The sequence below is a fragment of the Martes martes genome (assembly GCF_963455335.1).
Source record: "Martes martes genome assembly, chromosome: 3".
Lineage (NCBI taxonomy): Eukaryota > Metazoa > Chordata > Mammalia > Carnivora > Mustelidae > Martes > Martes martes.
Window position 1 is genome coordinate 53496800 of NC_137890.1, and position 22367 is coordinate 53519166.

General features: G+C 38.5%; 1 protein-coding gene across 2 annotated transcripts in view; it reads right to left on the reverse strand.

Annotated features, from left to right (window-relative positions):
- Positions 1–22367, reverse strand: part of EPSTI1 (epithelial stromal interaction 1) — an 85696-nt gene that overhangs the window by 12872 nt on the left and 50457 nt on the right. Inside the window, exons 8-9 of one of the 2 annotated variants that reach the window (XM_080799874.1) lie at positions 15060–15092; positions 12882–12965 (exon numbers count right to left, since the gene is read on the reverse strand). In XM_080799874.1, the coding sequence (XP_080656000.1) occupies positions 12882–12965; positions 15060–15092 (117 nt within the window). The remainder of the gene's footprint in view (positions 1–12881; positions 12966–15059; positions 15093–22367) is intronic. The other variant, XM_080799875.1, reaches the window with a different exon arrangement.

The following is a 22367-nucleotide window of genomic DNA, read 5'->3' on the forward strand; positions in this document are numbered from 1 at the left end:
AGGTTTTCTAAATAAATAATATTCACTCAACCATTGTACGGGCATTTATGCAGTAGATGCCAAGCCTTGTGCTGGAGACTCACTTTCCTACAATGGCATAAAATCATTTTATTTTATTTTTTGTCACTATAATATATGAACATTAGTTTTTAAAAGGCTACCAAGTAAGAGAGCTACTTATTAGTACTACCAAACCTTACACTAAAATAAAAAGAAGTTCCCGTCCTCCCCCCATTGACACCAAAATCACTTTCAGTTCCTGTGTGTGGTTTCATCTGTCAATTACCTCTTTCTTAATAGTATGTATATTCTATTTCTTAACTTTGAAAAAAGATATTATCTTTTGCCTTCCTACTGTGGAAGATTTTTGGGCTCTATTACAACCCCTTCCCAACCCCAACCTCCCTTCTCACTGTATCACCATCCTCAGCCCTCATCCTTACAGTGTTTTCCAAAGTTCAGTGGCAAGGGAGGGGCTCCAGGGGTCCTACGGCTTCTCTTTAGACTTCCAAGTCATCCTTATCTCTTCAACCCCAGCCCTCAAAGTAGCTGGTACCCCAGTTACAGAACTGCATTGGGACTGCTTCAACTCACACCTTACACCTTACCACTTCTTGCAAATAAGTTTGGGCTTTCCCTAGCTCTGTGGTTCAGCTTCTGAAATTCTGCTGGTTCCTTCTCTTTGCTGTAGTCTCCAACCTGTTATTTTGCTCTTACTGGTTATGGCTTTAAAAGAATTTTTTTTTGGTGGGGGGAGTTGCTCCTGGGTCTTGCAGTCTGTTAAGCATCCAGCTCTTGATTTTAGTTCAGGTTGTGATCTCAGGGTTCTGAAATCAAGCCCTATTTGGGAGTCCAGGCTCAGTGTGGAGTCTGCTTGAGATTGTCTCTCCCTCTCCCTTCCCGCTCCTGCTCGTGCACTCTCTCTCTCTCTCTCTCCCCCTCTAAAATAAATAAATAAATCTTAAAAAAATTTAATATAAAAATAAATTTTATAGCGATCTGAGTTTTTTCTAAGATTTTATTTATTTATTTGACAGAAAGAGACAGCAAGAGAGGGAATACAAGCAGGGGGAGAGGGAGAAGCAGGCTTCCCGCTGAGCAGGGAGCCCCATGCGGGGCTTGATCCCAAGACCCTGAGATCATGGCATGAACTGAAGGCAGATGTTTAACAACTAAGCCACCCAGGTGCTCCAAGGTCTAAGATTTTAACTTAAAAGATGGAGCCACAGGAGTTTTCAAAGGAGGCATGAGTATATAGGTGTAGAGCAAGAAAAGTTCAGAAATCATAAAGGAAAATGACTGATAAATTTGGCTGCATGAAAATCCAAAGCTTCCATTGGGAAAAATAGCTTAATAACTTAAACAAAATTAGAAAACAAACTTAAAAACTTTTTGTAACACATATAAACTAATTCAATTACTCTTTCACTCATTCAACAACTTCTGACTGCTTATTATGAGCCAGGCTTGGATCTATATGACAGGGATATAATAATGAACAAGATAGAGGAGAACCTTGCTCCTTAAGAGTTTCTACTCTAGAAAAGAGGAAACCCAAAAACAAGTGAAAAATATATCCAGTTGTAATCCTATGTGGAGGATTAAACACACTGATGTGAGACTCAGTTACTATTTTAGATCAAGATTCTGGGGAGGCCTAAGGAGGTGGATAAGACCTCAGATAAACTAGTGAGAAAAAAACAACCACCAAACAGAGAAAGGACCAAAGAAGAGGAAGGAAAAATTCACAAAGTACAGATTGCTTATAAATTTAAAATGGTCATGGTATATTCACACACAATCAAAGAAATAAAAATCAGAACAATGAGATACAATTTTTCAATCATAGTGGAAAAAAACTAGAAAAGATCAACAGCAAAACAAGTATAGCCATGCACTTTTGTGGCATACCTAAATTAGTGAAAACTGATTTAGTTTTTGGAGGACAATTTGGCAACAACCATCAACATGTTAAACGTACACGTCTTTTGTAGAACTGTTCAGAGATACACATATAGGGATAGTTACAGTTGTATTATTGAAAAATGTAAGTTCAAGAGTAAGTCTTAGTGTCCATTAATAAGGAACTGTACCATAAGTTAAAGCATTTACACAATGGAATGCAGGAGATACAAAAAATAAGGTAGATGGGAGAGAAGGGGAGGCACGAGTACAGGGATCACTAAGATACATTAAGTAATAAAAGGTTCAGAGAACAAACTGAGCATTTGCCAGAGGGGAGGAGGGTGGTGGGTTGGGCAAAATGGGAGAAAGCTTCCAGTAATGGAATGAATAAGTCACGGGAATAAAAAACAAAGCATAAAGAATTCAGTCAATGATATTGTGATAGTGATGTATCAGAACAGATGGTTGCCACGCCTGTGGTGAACCTAGCATGAGTATAAATTTGTTAAATCACTAAGTTGTACACTTGAAACTAATGTAACATTCTGTGTGAAATACACAAAAAACTTCTCGTGAGACAAATAGAGGGAAAAAAAGGTAGTTTCAGAGCAGTTTTCTTGGGACTATTCCATATAAATAAAAAAGATACATGCACATTGATTTCAACTTTTATATACAGATGTGCATCATATTTAAAATAATTTTATAAAAAACATACACCAAAATGTTAACTGTAATTATCATTGGGGCAAGAAGCATGGAAGGTGGATAGGCAGGGTAAGCAGGGCAAGCAGCTTTAACACCGCATGTAATTCTTGCTTTCTGACTTTTGATCCTTGTGCTCACATTACTTCCTCATACCATCAACAGAGGTTTCTCCACCTGGGAGACCATTTCTCGTATATTTTCCTCTTTTTAAAAATCTTAATGAGGGGCACCTGGGTGGCTCAGTGGGTTAAATCCTCTGCCTTCGGCTCAGGTCATGATCCCAGGGTCCTGGGATCAAGCCCCGCATTGGGCTCTCTGCTCAGCGGGGAGCCTGCTTCCTCCTCTCTCTCTGCCTGCCTCTCTGCCTACTTGTGATCTCTGTCTGTCAAATAAATAAATAAAATCTTAAAAAAAAAATCTTAATGAATACATAGTTTTTCATATGTAAAGATGTTAAAAAGCAAAACACTCCATTAGGAAGCCAAGAACTGCCCAGGGGGGAGAAAAGAGGACAGGGAGAGAGTGATACACATTATCCTATGACAGAGCAAGGACAGGGAGAGGAGAAAACCCAAAGCAGGAGGGAAACCGGGACAGAGCTGATGAGGCATCACCATGCAGGAACATCGCTCCAGATGGCAGAGGGGAGGCTCTGGCAATGCCGCACTCAGGATTATTATTCTATATCTAGCAAAGCATATTTACTAGAGAGAGGCTGGTTTTCCTTTGGTAGCACGAAGGATAATTTCGACTAATTAATTTGTTCTGCTGAATTGACAGCCATTGCAGATGCATCGGCATGCCTTATAAGCATATCCTTGGTTCATTTACTGGTTTTTCATCCAGAAGTGCAATATCTAGTTGGACAGATACAAATAAGTTGTTCTTGTTCCAAGGACTGAGCTTTGGACATTAATGAAACCAAAACACTTTAAGCAGGAGGAATAGGACTTACAGCATCTGAGAAACCATCAAGCCTGTCCCACTCAACATGCATTTGTTAAGCACCAGCTGTTTTCTAGACACCTGGATTCATGCTGAAGGTACAGATGGAAATAGACACAGCTCCTCTCTGACGAAAACCGTAGTGTAATGAGGGAGACAGACCCAGGCACGACTGCAAGACGAAGCACAAAGAAATGTACTGCTGAATACCAGTTCAAGCAACAGGACCTGGGGCTACACTGGAAAGGGTGCAGAGAACCCGGGAGCAAATTGTTGTGCAACAGTATGCCTGGGTCATGAAGGCTCCCAGAGGACAGAGAGCATGTCTTCTCGCTGCTTTCCACGTCTCACTCCATTCAGACAGAGCTGCCTTCAAAGAGGGCACTGAAGTAATAGGATAAATAAAATAACATCCTGGAGATGCTAAGAGCAGAACCTGCTGTAAATACTGCCCACAATGGGATCGGTAAATGCAGACAACACAGCAAACCATGCCTCTGCCTTGGCTCACCCCTCTGGTGGGGTTGCTCTCACTAGGGGACAGGCTGCTTGGCCGGGGAGCTATAGGAGGTACCAAAGATCAGCGCTGGGGCCCAAGCTAACAGCAACAAGTAGAGAGCTCACCATTTCCTGCCCGAGGTTGTAGAAGTCACTCCTCTGTGGTCCAGTGTGCCAAAGGGTCAACCACATGACAGCCAGGTCTGTGCAAGCAGGACACTGGAGAAACCTGATGTGGCCAGAGTGAAAGGGATGCCCCAGAGCAAGGCTGTCGTGCAGTCATTGAGGAGTAAGAGAGGGTCATTTTGAAATCATGTCTGAATCCCAGCGAGGGGTGTTCCCACATGGTTCAGCTTGACCGCTTCATGTAAACATTAAAGTGCCATCGCCTGGCCAGGATAAGCTTCTCCCAAGGGAGGATGGTCTCTCAACTCGAGCGGAAAAGGATAGTGGAAGGAGAGTTGATGCCACAGATGTTAAAGAACCCCTTTCTTTGAATGGTTTTTAATACAAGAGGGGAGCTTTATGGGAGGGGACAGTTTAGAGAAGTCCTGATTTGGGGGCTCCTCACAGCAATATCTTTGCCCAGAAGGACAAAGATGGATTCACTAAGGAAAAAAGTAGAAACCACTTCAAAAAATTAAGAGGAGACAACCAAATCAGAAGAAGGAAATATTAATGGGTGAAGTAGGGGAGTAAAAAAATAGCATTATTAACGTGTGTTCTCCTTTCATTAATTATTGTTAGTTCTACCATTTTAATATAGAGAGAAATGGACTTCACTTCCAACTATAGTAATCATTGAATCCCCAGCTCTCTAGCTCCCAACCCAGAAATACATCCTATCAACTTTCTTCTTTTATCTTTTAAAGATTTTATTTATTTATTTGACAGAGAGCGAGAGATCACAAGTAGGCAGAGAGGCAGGCAGAGAGAGGCAGGCTCCCCACTGAGCAAAGAGCCCTATGCAGGGCTTGATCCCAGGACCCTGAGATTATGACCTGAGCCGAAGACAGAGTATTAACCGACTGAGACACTCAGGCACCCCAACTTTATTCTTTTAAAAAAGATTTCTCCTAAAAGTTACTTATTCATTGTGAAAAGTGTAAAAAGTACAGAAACTATAAAGGAAGACCTGGAGGCACCTGGGTGGCTCAGTTGATTAGGCATCCACCTTTGGCTCAGGTCATGACCCAAGGGTCCTGGGATTGAGCCCCAAGGCAGAATCCCTGCTTCTCCATCTCCTTCTCCCTCTCTGCCCTTCCCCCCTGCTCATACTCTCATTTTCTCTCTCTCAAATAAAATCTTTTTAAAAAATAAAAAAGTAAAGGAAGACATAATAATCATGCATAAAATCTCTCGACCCAGGAATAACATGTCAATTTCTTCATTTCTTGATTTTTATATACACAGATTATAACTTCTTATCAGCAGCTTAGGTCACATTTGTAGGCTTGCCACATGCCAGGCATTAAGATAAACTTTCCACAGGTTTTTCTCTCATTTGGTCCTAGAATCAGTATCATGAGGTAAATAACTATCATACATAATAAGGTTTAGAGGCATGAAGCAATTTCCACAGAGCACAATAAGAAGGGGCATGTTTCAAAACTTGTCTGGAGTCTATTTTATAATTTTTTTTCATTGTTATATAGGTGATCGTATGCCCGTATCATTCAGACACAGTAGCAGCAGCTGCATGGTATTCCAAACTTCAAAATCCTCAATCCTCTATCCTTGAACAAACTGTTTCAAACCTTCCAGTAATATTTTTATAAAACCACAATGTTGTACGTACATCTTGTGTACATTTCTGATTTCTGATTATTTCTGCAGAACAAACTTAGACCTTTTATATCTAATACTTTCACATTTTGGAAACTCTAATTTGATGTTGTCAAAGAGCCCTTTTCAGTTCACTTCTTACAAACGGCAGTATGAGGGAGATTGAGGTATTTTTTAATAGCTAATTCTGTACACTCTCCTTGCCCCAGCAAACACACAAATTATTATCCATATTTTTGTAAAGCTTCTTATTTAATTTTGTGATTATTCTCATGGTTGAAATGTAGAAATAGTTTTTCAAACCACCTCATTCCCCTGAAAATCTTATTGGAATTGCACACATCTCACAAATTAATATGGATAGAACTACGGTAACAATATCGAATTTTACCACTCAGGAGCAACATCCATCTCTACATTATTCAAACTGACACTTACAGATAATAGGAGAGTTTGGGAGTTTTTTGGCTTGTTTACTTTTTTAAAAATTGAACAGTGTGTTTACATAGTTGTAAGTTACATATGCAAATTACATATCTTTTTGATAAGGCCTTTTTATTCCATTTTATTTTTTAATTGATGTTTGCTAATATTTGAGAAAGTTCTTGATTCCTGCTGTAATTTGTAACTTTTTAATTTAATTCCATTTGTTCTAATCATTTTTCAGTTGATTCCCTCAGGTTGTGCAGGCAAATTGTTCTCACCCAAAAATAATTTTACTTATTTTCAGTAATTAGAAAAGCTCCGTTTTTTAGTTTTATCGAGTTGGTTAAGATAATTCCCAAACCTTGTTCCATATAGTATTAGGAGTTTTTTTTTTTTTTTTTTAAGATTTTATTTATTTATTTGACAGAGATCACAAGTAGGCAGAGAGGCAGGCAGAGAGAGAGGAGGAAGCAGGCTCCCTGCTGAGCAGAGAGCCTGATGCGGGGCTCGATCCCAGGACCCTGGGATCATGACCCGAGCCGAAGGCAGAGGCTTTAACCCACTGAGCCACCCAGGCGCCCCTAGTATTAGGAGTTTTAAGTTAAAAAAAAAAAAAGTGTTCCATCAAATAACTTTACAAACTAGGTTAGAATTTCCACGTCCAGATACTGGTTGGTAGTAGGAGTTGAAGATGTCCTAATATTGTTCACTGCTATAGTATTTCTTTCTTTCTTTTTTTTTTTTTTTAAGATTTTATTTATTTATTTGACACAGAGAGATCACAAGTAGGCAGAGAGGCAGGCAGAGAGAGAGGAGGAAGCAGGCTCCCCGCTGAGCAGAGAGCCCGATGTGGGACTCGATCCCAGGACCCTGAGATCATGACCCGAGCTGAAGACAGAGGCTTAACCAATTGAGCCACCCAGGCGCCCACTGCTATAGTATTTCACCATTGAGTTAATGTTGGTTATTGGTTTGGAAGACTGCATGTATGTTAACACAACCTTTTAAATTTCTAGTTCACCGTATTTGTTTTTGTTATTTTTAAATTAGTAATAGAGATTAAAATTTATCAATGCCTTTTTTTTTAATAGCTAAAGAGGTGGTCCATTGGATTTTCTTTCATGACCTATCCTGTAGTGAAAAGATATAAAAGGTTATAATATATAGTCAGTCACCTTCACATTCCTAGAATAAATCTTACTTTGCCTTGGTAAATTAGTTAAGAGAAAAAATACCATTAACTAGAATTTTCTTTCAAATTTAACCTCTATAAGTTTCTACATGTGTGTGTTCTCTTTATCAGGCAGTGACATCTTGAAGAGTACAGTTCAATATTAATACTAAATTACTTCATCTTTTCCTTGCTCTAAAACAACCTTAAAGCAAGTTGTTCCTAAAGCACAGGAAAAAATATTGTTCCTTGAAAATTCCAATGAATTTTCCGTAAAATTTTCCAAGTTTAGCTTGTTAAGGGAGAAAAATTTCAGAAAACTTTAGAAATCACTCGCATTTTCATTTGTCTTTATTTGTTTTAACTCTGAATCATTTTAGAGTTTTATATTTCCCTGTAAAATCATTCACTTAATCCACATATTTGATTTATTAGAATAGCATTATCTACAATAATATAAGCTTAATCTTTTCCAAATCTATGGTTCTAGCTCCTCATTTCTAATGTTGTGTATTTGCATTTTTACTAATCTCTTCTTGATTAGACTTGCCATAGATTTGTTCATTTTGTTGACCTTATCAAAAAACAAGCTGTTGGATTTTTATAACAGCTGTTTCTTGAAGTTGTTATTAATTTCTGTTCTTATCTTAATTACTGCCTTCAGTATCTTTATGGTTCATGTTCTAAGTTCTTAGATTGGATGCTTAATTCATTTCTTTTTTAGTACTGATTGGATTTAAAAGTTATGATTCTTCTTTTCTGAGTACAATGTCTCAGAATACAATTTTGCATGCATTCCCCATAAAATGCTCTCATTTTTATGTATTCTATAATAATTTTCTTTGTCACCCAATTATTTCAGTATTTTCTTATTTTTTGGCTTATTTTTACTTTCCAAATGACTATATAAAATGAATAAATATGCAAAAAGTACAACTGGCCTATTGAAAATCTATTTAAGTTTCTGAATGGTAGAAAGGAGACAGGATAAATTACACAGGGAAACAAATGTGCAGGATAAGCTGAGCTGTGCCTCTGAAAGAGCTCTGAGAGGTAATACTGAGGCAGTCATTAAGAGGTTGAGTTGGAGAAGTTCATTGAGAGCAGCTGGGCCGTGGGCCCTTTTCCCTCCCACACTTGCACTACACAGCAGATAGCACAGACATGGGCCACTGGGTAACCAGTGAATGGAGGAGGGATATCTGGGCTCAGAGAAACAGGACAGTGTCCCAGGTACAGACTGACTAGAGGAGAAAAAGAGGCTACTACTCCCAGATGACAAGCTCCTAAATACCTCATTTGGCAGCATGCCCAAAGAAACAAGATGACCAAGAATCACATAGTTGCGAAAGAAAATCACAGGAGATAAAACTTAAAATGGAAAGGAAAAAATATAAAATGGTAAACAGAAAACTTTAATGTTCGTGTAATTACCATCAATGAAGAGATCAGAAAGAATATGGTGCTTATAAAGCATAATATTGCTGTGAAAAAGTCAGCAGTCTTGGTAAATAAATTCAATACAAGTGCCAAATAAGCAGAATGGAAACTTATGAAATAAATTAGTAAGCAGGGTGATCTAATTAAAGATTTCTCCCAGAATGCAATGAAAAAGGCCAAAAAGATAGAAGTATAAGGAAAACAATTAAGAGATTTAAAGAACAGTTCTCAGACTCCAAAATCCATTTGAAACATATCTAGAAATAAAGAACAGACAATATAGGAGAAGAAATATAAAAGAATTAGAAATTTCCCTAAAGTGAAACACATATTTTGAGATTAAATAGACCAAAGGTTATACAAGGTCAAAAACAAAAACACTGAAATTTCTTACCACTAGGGAGGGGAGGAGAGAGGGAAAGACAGGAGAGGAAGAAGGGAGGAAAGGAAAAAAAAATTGAACAGAAAAAATTCAGAGAGTCAAAAAAATAGAGAACAGAAAACAAGAAAGAAAATACAGCTAAAAAGCAAATTAAGCAGTGAGAATTTGTGCAAATGCACTAGTCATCACAATAAGTGAGAATATATTAAATTAAAAGGAACCAGGAAACTGGGTAAAAGGAAAAACAGCTACTTTTGTCACTAGAAATATAATTTCAACCAAATGACACGGAGAGGTTAAAATTAAGTGATGGAAGAAGAAATTGCTGTATAAATTCAGACAAAAAAGCTAAGAGAAAATATTAGAATCAGACAAAATAAAAAGGCAAAAAAAAAAAAGTAATCAAGCTGAAAATCATTAAATGGGAAGACTAGTATATTTCCTATTGGCAAAAATCTGTACTGAAAGTCAGACTTCCCTTAAGTCTCATTGGTTGGAACAATTTCCCATGTCCATATCTAAGTCAGTCACAGTTGAGGAGAATGGAATGCCCATGAGCAGTTAGACCCTTTGGGATTAGATCCCTGGGACTTGGATATGCCTGCCTTCTCTGAAACATGGGCTATGCTAAGTAGGATGTATACATGAGGGAAAAAAAAAGTCAGGGTTTTAGGAGAAAGGTAGGTAATCAGCAGTATTCAATAAGCCACCCTGAAGTTATCACAATGCACAATTTCCTTCTTTGTAGCATTAATTACTACAAAGTGATTGATTGCCATAAATTAAAAATGCAGTTGTTTATTTCTTTGTCTCCTTTTAATTGTCTGTCTCCTCCATTAAGAAGCAAACTTTGGGAAGATCCCTGACTTCCTGTTCTTCATTGAATCTCTAGCATCTTGCAAAAGGCTCCAAATATAATAGGAGTTCTATACATGTTTGTTGATAGGATGGATGGATGGATACTGGGACAGATTACTCTGAGATAGATCCGCCAGGAAAAAAAAAAAAAAAAAGCTAGAAAAGGAAAACTTCAAAGTGATATTAAATACCATTACAGAGTTACAGGGAGATCGGAATTGCAAAATGACCACTGAATTGAATGATCAGAAGGAATTTACCTTTGGAGAGGTTTCAGTACGAGCACTTCTAAATATAAATCAGAACATAAGGAACAAAGGGCAAAATTAATAATAAAGATGTGATTATAGTAAAATTACCTTTGTCTTTTTTTTCCAGTAGAAGCAGAAAAGATAGTATCTCTAAGGATAGCAGAATCAAGGAAGGGGTTATTTTAGAAAAGCAAGAGTGAGTGCATTTGTTTGCCCCCCCAAAAAAGTAGTCAAATGAGAAGAACATATTGAGTATATAGGAGAAAAGGGGAATTATAAATAAATTTCTGTAAGAAGAGAAAACTGAATTAAACGTAAAATATATATAGGCTAACCTTAAGGAAGAACCTACTGTGTCCAGACATCAGAGTAATGAAAGAATGTGAAAGAGATAGACAAAGCAAAATAAATGTGCTATCACCTCAACTTAACCTAGATTATCTGCTTATGAATCACTTCAGCGTGGGTATTCACTAAGTATTTGTTGAATGAATGAAATAAATAAACACATGAATAGATGTGATGTTATATGTCTGGGTTTGTTTTTTCTGTATCTTCTTAGCATAAACCTGATGCTTGTTTTCTTAAGTTAAATCTTCGAAGTGATACAGAAATGCCTTCAGGGACATGTAAACACCAGACAGAACAAAAAGGAAGAGAAATAAAAATAAGGTAACTACCCCTCTCTATTCTACTGTTATTGAAAACTCTAACGATGGGATTATGTATATGCCAAAGTTATTCATTTTACTGAAAGCTACAGTAAGTAAAGGGAAATAATTTATGGAAAAAAAATGCTCAATCAATAACCAGAAAATATGTATCAATATTTGTCTAACTCTAGAAGAAAAACAAGATTAAGAAATAAAAAGCTTAATTTTCACTGTTTAAAATAACTGCTCAACCTGAAAATTAAATCCCAGATCTGATTTTCTAATCTGTTGAGCATTCTCTTTGTGAAATGTTCTACTTTTAATGGTTTTCACGTTGTAAATATTCCACCAAACTTTATAAAGTACTATTTAAAATTTACTAGAAGTTATTTTTATATAAGTATATCTTACACCAACTTCACAACATTATCCTCAGTATCTAAGTACCTCAGGTCTTGATATTAAGTTAAAAGCTCACAAAAATAGACTAACATTTACATGTCACTTCACAGACTTATTGAAAATACAACATGAGTGTGTATTGGACTTAGCTTCTACATGCTAATTACTTTAGAATCTTACTATATTAATTATTTAATTGTGGATTTCAATATGAGGCCTTTGGCAAAACAAAAAGATGTTTTAAAAAAACCACAAAGGAATAAAAATGTTTCTTGGTTTCTTCATTGTTTACATAGTAGCTCAGTAACTAAATGTACAACTTAAATTATTTCTTCCAGTGATTTAATTAATATCTACTATGCACAAAGCAGTTGAGTGACACAAGTCCTCTATACTATATGCTGATGGAAACAATGAGTAAGGGCTTGACCATTGTTGGAAGGAGGATAGCACTCGAAAGGGTCAAATTACAGCAGCACCAATTAGTACATACAGTCTATTTCATAAAGTGATTTTACACGTAATTGCTATAATAAGTTATGTTGTACAGCAAAGACATAAGGAAAAATTTTAAATCAACTCAAGGACATCAAATAAGAGTTAGAATTCAAGTTAATTGTATAATAAAGAAATAAATTTGAGAGATATTCTGGAAGAAATGACAGGATTTATCAACCACCAATACGGCAAGAGGAGAAGTTGGAAAATGATGGGGAAGATAACGGTGTCCAACTAGCTAAATAATTTATTTTGTTCTTTAAAAGATCTGGAATGAAGTGGCACCGTAGAGCTAAGCACTGGTCTTCATTCTCATCCCATGCTGAGGAGCTTCTGGCCCCATCTGAGCAATGTATAAAAGGCAGGTGTGACCATCAAGTCACAACATTGAATGTTTTTAGTTCTCATGCCAGAAATTTTATATTCTAATGAGAGTTACCCTTTAAGCACTGTTCTTAGGAGGCTCTGCATTCATTTCACTCATTTCTATTCTCAAAACATTTGGAATACCTCATGTATTTGTATACATGTATAGAGTATCCTTGTTTTATGGGTATTTTTAGGTGAATATTTAAGCTAGTTTCATAACTTTTTATGGGTATTTGTTATGCATTATAGTATTCTCTGAACACTATAGTTTCATATGTCTTTGGGTTGAAAAATGACAGCAACATTGATATATTCTGTAGATCAGAAGTTCATGAGTGTTCGGTTATCTTCTGAATTACTGGCCCACCTATGGCAGATATACTCCAGCCCCCTTAGGAAGCTAAGTACCATGAGAGTTTTGACCACACCCCATCATACTCTTAAAACACACCCAAATCTCACTTTTTATTTTTAATGCTTTTTTTTTCATAATTTTCATGTATGTAAATTTTTTTGTTCAGAAATACCTTCAAAATTATCTAGTACTACAAGCAGATAATTAGCAGTGACTAAAAGGGTCTTGTGAATACCTTCTGATGTTGTTCCTCCTTCATCTTTTGCCATTTTTTGTTTTCTTCTTCCTTTAGAGAATCCTTGTAAGCCCGGCTTCTGGCCTGTAAATGTATAGGAAAAAAAAAAAAATCACAGGGAAAAGCATCACCACAATATACTAGTCTGCCTACCACAGGACTGGTTCTAATAACTCAACCTCTACACCAAGCATACAGTAAGCTCTCCATACACACTTGCTTATGGAGTGATTTATGCGTATGTCTGAAGATGTCCCTGGGGATATATAAAAAGAAGGCTAGTATATGCATAATCATCCAGCACATTTTAAAGGATGATCTAAATGTTTGTTTAATTAAGCTTAGAAAATACCCCTCAGAGATAATCAACATAGTTTATTCTTCTAGTGATAAGGATTTGAAAAACATATTTAACTTTCCTCTATTTCAAGTATATTCCAACTAACAGCAATTCTAACTAGACTCTGGTAAGCAGAGAGCATGGCGATGAAACTGACTTAGAATAAGCCCATCAAGGAGGAGGAAAATCTATAGTTTTTACCTCATTTACAACAGCTCCAATGCATTAAATTGCTAGGCATTTATTTCTATTACTTTATTTAACCCTTAAATTCTATGAAGTAGATTTTATCCTCATTTTGTGAATAAGGAAATGGACTTGGGTATGTGAAATAATTTGACTGGACCACAAGGCCACAGTGGAGTTCCGGTTGCAGCTTATCAGACTCGGAAGCCCTGAATCTACCATTCTCCTCCTTGCCTGGACTGTCCCTCCTTCAGCCTTTCCTAACTCTTGCTGCTCAGCTGAAATGCTGTTGTATTCAACATATAGGGAACTCAACTAACGCCTTACACATGTAAATTCTGGAAAGTGGGCCCTGCCTAGGAAAAATATTGCTCTCAAATAAAGCTGTATTCCTCTGTAAATTATATAGGCTCCAAGTAGCTGATCAGTTAATCTCAGAGACAAGCAATGAAGACAGTGACTTTCAAAGCACTGACATACCTACTGCTCATTAATGGTAGCCTATTAAATAGCCTGTCAGCTGGTGATTGATACCATAGCATTCCAGAGATGCATTTCTTTCTAAGTCTTTGCATCCTTCATCAGTACCTGAAGCTCATTTTTATTTCTGAGAAGGAAAACAAAGGCTGTTCAGAAGCACAAGGGTCATTACTTCTGGCTGAATTAGAGCCTCAAGGGGCAGTGTTAGGAGAACCAGCACACACAGTAGGATGCCCTCTAGTCCCACTGACCCAGCACGACAGGGTTTCACACACTGGCATAGTGACCATGGCTTCTGGAATTTATGAGATTTCAAGTATATTGTCTGTTCATTTGTCATATACTTTCTCGGCTCACAGTGATTTGTAGCCCACCCTCTGTAAGGCAGAGAGGGCAGCCTGATAAGCTAATATGTAGGAAATGCCATTGTTCCCATAAAACTACCAGCAGCATCATGGCAGCACACTACGTATTTCAGGCCTTGTTCTTTGGACTAATAACCCATAAAGCTTATGAAGGCTGCCCCCCCCTTCCTTACTATAATTTTTCTCAAGCACTTCTTAATTTATTCCCCCATTTTCTGTCACTATAAAAACCTACATTCCATCAAATAATAAGTACTTGCCAGGAAGGGAGAGAGGCCTTCGACAGCAGTACTAACTCCAGATGTGTTCAGGAAGCCCTCACACATTCAAACCCTGCTTCATTAGACAAGCAAAAATATCCTAGGATTTTCTCTTATCTAAATCCTAAGCACAAGAGAACTGTGATAAGACACTGAAGGTGGAGAGTTGTTCTCTAATGAGTGGTTCTCTTCTTTTACTTAGAGAAGGCTAGCCTTTACCACAGATATTCCACATAAGACCCGAAAGAGGAAAATGGACCAGGGACACACATCTTCTACTCAAGAGATTAAAAGGAGTAATCAAATATTTAGTTAAAGCAGATATGATAGTTGAGTGAGAAACCTAAATTCTATTTGTATAATTTCCTTTTAAACATAACCACTTTATTGGTCTTTTATCAGAATAGGGGTCCTAGTTTTTCACTCAGAAAAAAAAGACAGGGATTAGACACAAAGTGTCATTTAAAAGGCCACAGAAACTGGGAAGTCACATGGCTCCTCAACTATGAAGAGTTCAAAGTTACTTGCAATCCTAATTCTTGCTTACCCAGCTGTGATTCCCAGACAGGACAGGAAGTTTCTGTTCAAAAATAATAGGGGGGAAAAACTTTTGATCACAGTTTTTCTTAGTTCTAAATCCTGCAACTTCTGTCATTGTATTCACATGATTTTTCTATCACTAAGTATTAATATAATATTAATACTAAATTTTTGTTATTCAACCAAAATATACATTTTTACCCACCCTGCCCCAAAAGCTATGCTTATAATACATATGTTCAATAAATAATATGTAAGCTACTATGTGTAATCACTTCATAAGACATGATATCAGACCTTAAGTGCCTCAGAGCCTAGTGTGGAAGTCAGACAAGATAACTGATGATTACAGTACAGCATGATGGGTATTATGACAGAAGAAGCTAAAAGGACATTTAATTAAACTGGATCAGAACACTTTCTTGGGGCATCTGGGTGGTTTAGTAGCTTAAGTGTCTGCCTTCAGCTCAGGTCATGATTCCAGGGTTCTGGGATGGAGCTCCAAATAAGGCTCCCTGCTCAGCAGGGAGCCTGCTTCACTCCCTGCCTCCTGCTCCCCCTGCTGGTGCTTTTTCTCTGTCAAATAAATCAATAAATAAAATCTTAAAAAAAAAGAAGAGAGAAAGAAAGAACGAACAAACACCTTCTCAAAATGGGTTGACACTAAGTTGTGTTTTAAAGAGTGAGTAGGGGAGCACCTGGGTGGCTCAGTCAGTTAAGCGTCTGCCTTTGGCTCAGGTCATGACCCCTGGGTCCTGGGATTGAGCCCCACCTCAGGCTCCCTTCTCAGCATGGGAGTCTGCTTCTCCCTCTCCCTGCTTGTGCTCTCTTTCTCTCTCTCAAATAAATAAATAAAATCTTAAAAAAAAAAAAATAGTGAGTAGGAATCAGACTAAGCAGGGGAGAGTTTACTGTGTGAACAAATGAAAAATAGCATGGTATTAGTTTGTTAGGGCTGCCATAACAAATTACACAGTCTGGGTGGCTTAGATACACAGAAATTTATTGTCTCACAGTTCTAGAGACTGGAAGTTCAAAAATTAAGGTATCTTTAATGTTGGTTCCTTCTGAAGTCTGGGACGGAAGGAACTAGGCCTTCCTCCTTGGCTTGTCGATAGCCATCTTCTCCCTGTCTTGTCACATCATCTTCCTGGAATACACATTTGTCTCTGTTCCCAGATTTCCCCTTTTATAAGGACACCTCTCCTGTTGGATTACAGCCCACCCTAATGACCTCATTTTATTTTGATTATTTCTATAAAGACCCAATCTCAAATATAGTCACATTGTGAGGTACAGAGGGTCAGGGCTTCAACAAATGAATTCTGGGGTGGGCAGGGAGACCACAATTCAACCCGTGACAAGCATTAGGTTCCCATTTCAAGATGGTGGAATAAAAATGTTTCTGCACCATCCTTCTCTCAAAAATTACCCCAAACAGAGGAGAAGATGAGTCAAACTCTACATTCAGAAACCAAGATACATCTGTATTCCCAGACAAAAATCTAGGAAGATGAAGAAACAATAAGAAAAAAGAGGAAAAGAGTGAAACAAAGGACACGCTGGCTGGGATGGAGGATACCCACAAGAAGCCGCTTTTCTCCACAGAGCAACACGAGGGCCCAAAAATGATGCAACAGCTGGTGAGGACGACGGATGAAAGATAGGAAAGTGCCTACGTCTGCTCCCACCCTGGAAATTCAGCCAGTAATTCTCCCAATTCTGACAGTAAATCGGAAGGGTATTCTCTGGATAAACTAAACCAGGCACACCTAGCTTGGAAGCTCATGGTGGTCAAACCCCAGGTGCAGAGTGAAAGGACTGTATAAAGTCTGGCATACTGAGTAGTGAGCTTCCAGACCCCCTTCTTCGAAGTTTTCTTCTGCTCCCTGCTCTGGGTCCTCTGAGAGCCAGAAGGTGATATTTTATCCATGAAATAAGAATAGGCTGCTATTTTTAAAAAGCAACAAAGAGAGAGAAGCTCCTGGAAAATAAAAATATCTTCCCTCTCCCCACAAAAGGCGCCCAGTAAAATATTTAGAAGATAGTTAAGAAAATGTTTGAGATAACAGAAAAAATAAATGTGTGTACATACACACACATGCACGCATACATCTCTGCCCCGGTTCCTGGCACAGATATCAACAAAGGTTTTAACCTTTGTAACTTCCTAAGTGATAAGAGCATTAGGAGCATCTCTTGGGTTCATATTTGTCTTTGACCCCATCCCTCACACAGGGCTCCTAAACCCATATAAATTCCTAAGTGTTAAGAGCATTACGGCATCTTTTGTTCCAGTGAGGCTTGCTGGATGGACTCCTGGATGGGAAATGGTCACTAGAAAGACCAAGCCATGATTAGACACTTGGAATTTCCAGACCTGCCCCCTCCAAGTCTCCAGATAGGGGAGAGGGGGTGAATATGGATTTAATTATTGATCACGCCTATGTGACAAAGCCTTCACAAAATCCCAAAAATATGAGGGTTCTGGGAATTTCCAGGTAGATGAACACATCCACTCTGGGAGGGTGACCATATCCCAACCCTCAGGGACAAAAGCACCTGCAACTCAGAGCACTCCCAGACCTCACTCTATGCATCTCTTCATCTGACTGTTCGTCTGTACCTTTTATCATATCCTTTAATAAACTGATAAATGTATGTAAGTGTTTTCCTTAGTTCTGTGAGCCATTCTACAAAATTAAGGGAACCCAGGAAGGGGGCCATGGGAACCCCCAATTTGTAGCCATGCTGGACAGAAGTTATGGGTAACCTAGGACCTACTACTTGCAGTTTGGCATCTGAAGGAGAGGGCAGTGTTGTGGGACTGAGCCCTTAACCTGTGGGAACCTCCAGGTAGATAGTGTCTGAACTGAGTTAAACTATAGGACCCCTGACTATTGTCACAGAATTGGTTGGTGTGAGGAAAGCACCCACACATCTGTTGTCAGATGTGTGTGTGTGTGTGTGTGTGTGTGTGTGTGGCAGTCATATGACAGGAAAGGAGACACTCAGGAGGGAAAGGACTGGGGATTTGTCTAACCCAATATGCCAAGGAGGAGGAAAAAAAAAGTCAAAGATAAATTAAAGGAGAAAAATATTTTTTTTCCACAAAGAAGAAAATAAATCCAGGAGGCCTAGGATTTCAATAATAAGAATTCCTTAAAGAAAATGAAGGGAAATGAATCAAAGAAATAACACAAGAAAATCACCTAGAACTAGAAATGAGTTTCCAGACTGAAAATGAATATAAATGACCCTCATACTAGGACACATCATTACAAAATTACAGAATACCAGGGGGGAAAAAAAGGAGATATTAAAATATTTCCAGGAGAAGCAGGGTAGAGCCCTTATATATAAGGATTGAAATTCAAATGGCCTTGGATTTCTCAGGAACCAATATTCAAACGTAGAATCGCAATGCCTTCAGAATTCTAAAGGAAAATTATTTCTAATTTGGAATACTTACCAGAAAATTACAAGCTAAGTGTGAGGGCTGAATAAAGATAGTTTCAGACATGCAATGACCTGAGCGTGCTTCTTCTCTCAGGAGGCCACTAAATAATATGCTCCATCAAAACAAAGAAATAAAACAGGAAAACAGAAGATAGGAGACCCGGAAATCAGGGGACCCAACATAGGAAAGCAAATAAGAGCAATTCCCCAGATGACCTTAAAACAGCGAGCCTTATCCTAGGCTGCACGTTAGAATTACCTGGAGAGCTTTAAATGCCCTGAAGCCCAGGCCATAATACAAGAGGATCTCTGAGGTTATGACCCAGGCATCAGTGAATTTTAAAGCCCCCCAGATGATTCCCATGTATAGATGAGGTTGAGGACCATTCTGTGAAAGGAAAGTCCCAGAACAACAGCTGTGTAGGAGGCCAAATGAACAACCGGTCCAAGTTAAGGCAGAAGAGTGCTGCAAAAGGGCTGGTTCCAGGAGGGAAAGAAACCCAAAATTGACAGGTTATCTCACAGGCACAAAATGGAAAATTGTGTGGAAATTTGCATCAGAGACACTTGTTGGAATAGTCAAAAAATCTGAAGGAAGGCAGTCAAATAAATGTTCAGAGGAAACTAAGCAAATGTTAAAAACATGATTTTTGAGAAGTCGTAAAAGAAAGAAAATGCAAAGTTTACTAACTGGTTTTGCAGTGAGAAAATAATTATGCAGCCATAGCAAGAGAAAGCATGAAATGCTGAATTTGAGGAGAATGGAGGGGAAGGAATAAATTAACAAAATCTAAACTTAGTCAAGCAATAGCAATCTATACATTACAAGATACATGAATCCAAATAACAAACAGCTAGAAGAGTGTGGTAGAAGGAATAATGGCGCCCCAAAGATGTCCACATCCCAATGCCTAGAAGCTGTGAATGTCACCTTATAGCAAAAGGGACTTTGCAGAAATGGAGGATTCTGAGATAGAAGAGGATCCTGGATGATCCGGGTGAGCCCAGTGTAATCACAAGGGTCCTTACAGGAGGAAGGCAAGAAAGTCAAAGGGAACTGACATAAGTTGAAAGCAGAGAGTAGATGCAGCCACGTGCTGAGCAGCCAGAGTGTCGGTAGCCAAAGGGAAGCGAGAAGAAGCAAGGAACGGATTCCTTGAGCCTGCCTCGAGCCTCCAGGAGAAGCTATTTTAGCCCCTTCGTACTCATTGCTGATTTCTGATGTCCAGATCTGTAATGGAATAAATCTTTGCTGCCTTTAGCCACTAAGTTTGCAGTCATTTATTACAGCAGCAATGGGAAAAAAAATTTTTGAGCCACAACTGACATTACATTATATTAGTTTCAGGTGTGTAACATAATGATTCAATGTTTGTGTATACTGCAAAATGATCACAATAAGTCTAGTTAATATCTGTCACCATACATAGTTACAATGTGTTTTCCTTGTGACATGAACTTTTAAGATCTACTCTCTTAACAACTTTCAAATACACATCCAGTGTTGTTAACTAGAATTACATACAAGGAGTTTAAAATATTGGGAGTGGGCATGAGATGGAAAAGGTGGAAGGGACACATGTCATTCTTTAAGTGTGGACTTTTTAAAAACATGTTGCCCATGGATAGAAGTTTAACCAAACTGCACTAGGACTTCCAAGGAGTGGAAGTGAGAGGAAATGGCTGGAAAGGCATGAGCTATGGAGCAGTGCCCCCAAACGTTAATGTGCACACGAGCCACCACAGACTATTAAAAATGCAGCTTCCTATTCAGGTCTGGAGTAGGGCCTAAGATTCGTCAAGGCCTCCATAGGCTCCCAGGTAATGCCCATGCTCCTGATCCACACCCCACACTTGGAGTAGCAGAGACCTAGATTCTGTGCAGAGAAAGGTATCATGCAGGGAAGGAGGGGAGCAGAGGGCAGAAAAGGCTTTGGGTTTAAGCTAAAGAATTTTGACTTTATCTTTAAAGATATAAGGAGCCACTGGGCAGTGGAACAACAAAATGAGACTTTTTACATTATTATCCTCTGTGGAGGAGGAGGCATGAGACAACAAAGTGGACTGGAAACCATTTCTTATGTAACCGGAAACATTCAATGTTAATGTTTAGGGAAGGCATGATGATGCTGGGACTTCTGATTACACACACACACACACGCACACACACGCAGAGTACAGAGAACTGTATCAATCCATGTGTAAGTAAACACTGCATCTTTTGTCTGAAGTTCTCTTGTGTATCAAAGGAATTTTCTTGTAGTCTTGATGGAATTATATAGTATTTATTAGATTCCCACCTGCCCATGGAAGACTCACATTTAAGGAAGTATGATAAGAATAATTTCCTCAGAAAAGCTGCATTATGTTAAAAATTTTTTTTTTAACTTGAAACCTTGCCACTCATCACACCCCACATAAATGGGTACCACACAGTGCTCACATTCCATACACTGACCATAGGTGAGGCAAACGGCTGGTGTCTTCTCCCTATGTCACAAAAGTGCCCTGTGTATGTGCGGCGTTCCTAAAGTGTTAGAAAAGGTTCTGCAGAGCATTCTCAGAGGCATTCTATGCATATGGATTAGACAGAATGAGAAGAGTACAATATGGGTAAAAAAAAAAATCACTTAAAAATATATTGAACACCAAAGAATTATTAATAGTTTGGTGTTGAAATGGGAGCAGCTATCGAATGCAGCTCATAAAGAACCATCCTGGGTCCAATGCTGCCCTATATTGTCTATTAATAGCTCTGAGGATCGTGTGACTAAGGCACTAATCAATCCACAGAAAACACAGCTTGGGAGAGATGAGTCATGTTTTGGACAACAATATTAAAATTCAGGATGATCTTGTTAAATTGAAGAAACAAGCCAAAAAGCAATTGAGCAGGCACACACAGTTTTGCCAGGTGTTTCAAACCATAGGATTCAGGAAGCCCTCAAACAAAATCAAGACCATCCTGGCAGCCAAGCACCTAGTTGATAAAGCTATCCAATTCCTGAGTTCCCTTCCCTCCCTCACAGCCACAGGGTATCTGGATAGACATCAAGGACTGTCCCTACACAAGATTTAACTCTACTACCTACAGCTACTCAAGTCTCTCCTCTAGGGCCCTGCAGTGAGGGAAGGAATGACAGATGTGACAGGATCCGTGGCAAGTCTAGACTTGGAACACCACATTAGAAGTGGACCAAAAAAGTAAGGAACATTTAAACTTTTGTAAGAGCATAATGACTTTTCTCAACAAGTGTCATAATGTGTTCTTGACATTTTAAAACATGATCACTAAAGGAGGATGGAGAAGATGAAGATCAGGTTTCTCTAACATCTTATTTACGTATCCAAACCCTGGAAAAGTGAACACTCCGGACAACTTTAATCCATCTTTTCTTTCAACTATAACCCTTTCGCAGAGACACCCTTAATTACATTTAGTTTCTTGTCCCCAGTTAGCTAGTCAATAACCAAGGCCCTGCCAACTTGACCTTATAAGTGGTTTTCTGACCTATGCTCCATTATCTCCATCCTCCCACCCACTGACCTACTTCATGTCTTCATTATTCCTCACCTGGACTAATACAGAGCCTCTTAGAGGTCTCTCTGCCTCTCTATTCCTTTAGAGCCATCCTTTACATGGTTACCAGTGTGATTCTGCCAAAATACAAATCTGACCTTGAACCTTCCCTGAAAATTTTTAGTACCTTCAGCACTCAAAGAATGAGATCCAAGTTTTCCAAAGCATCATACAAATGTTTCACCGGGAGCACCACAAGATTCCCATGTGAGGCATTTCTGGATGGTCTTGATGTCTGGAGGATGCTACTAGCATTTTGTGCCCAGGGGTAAGGGA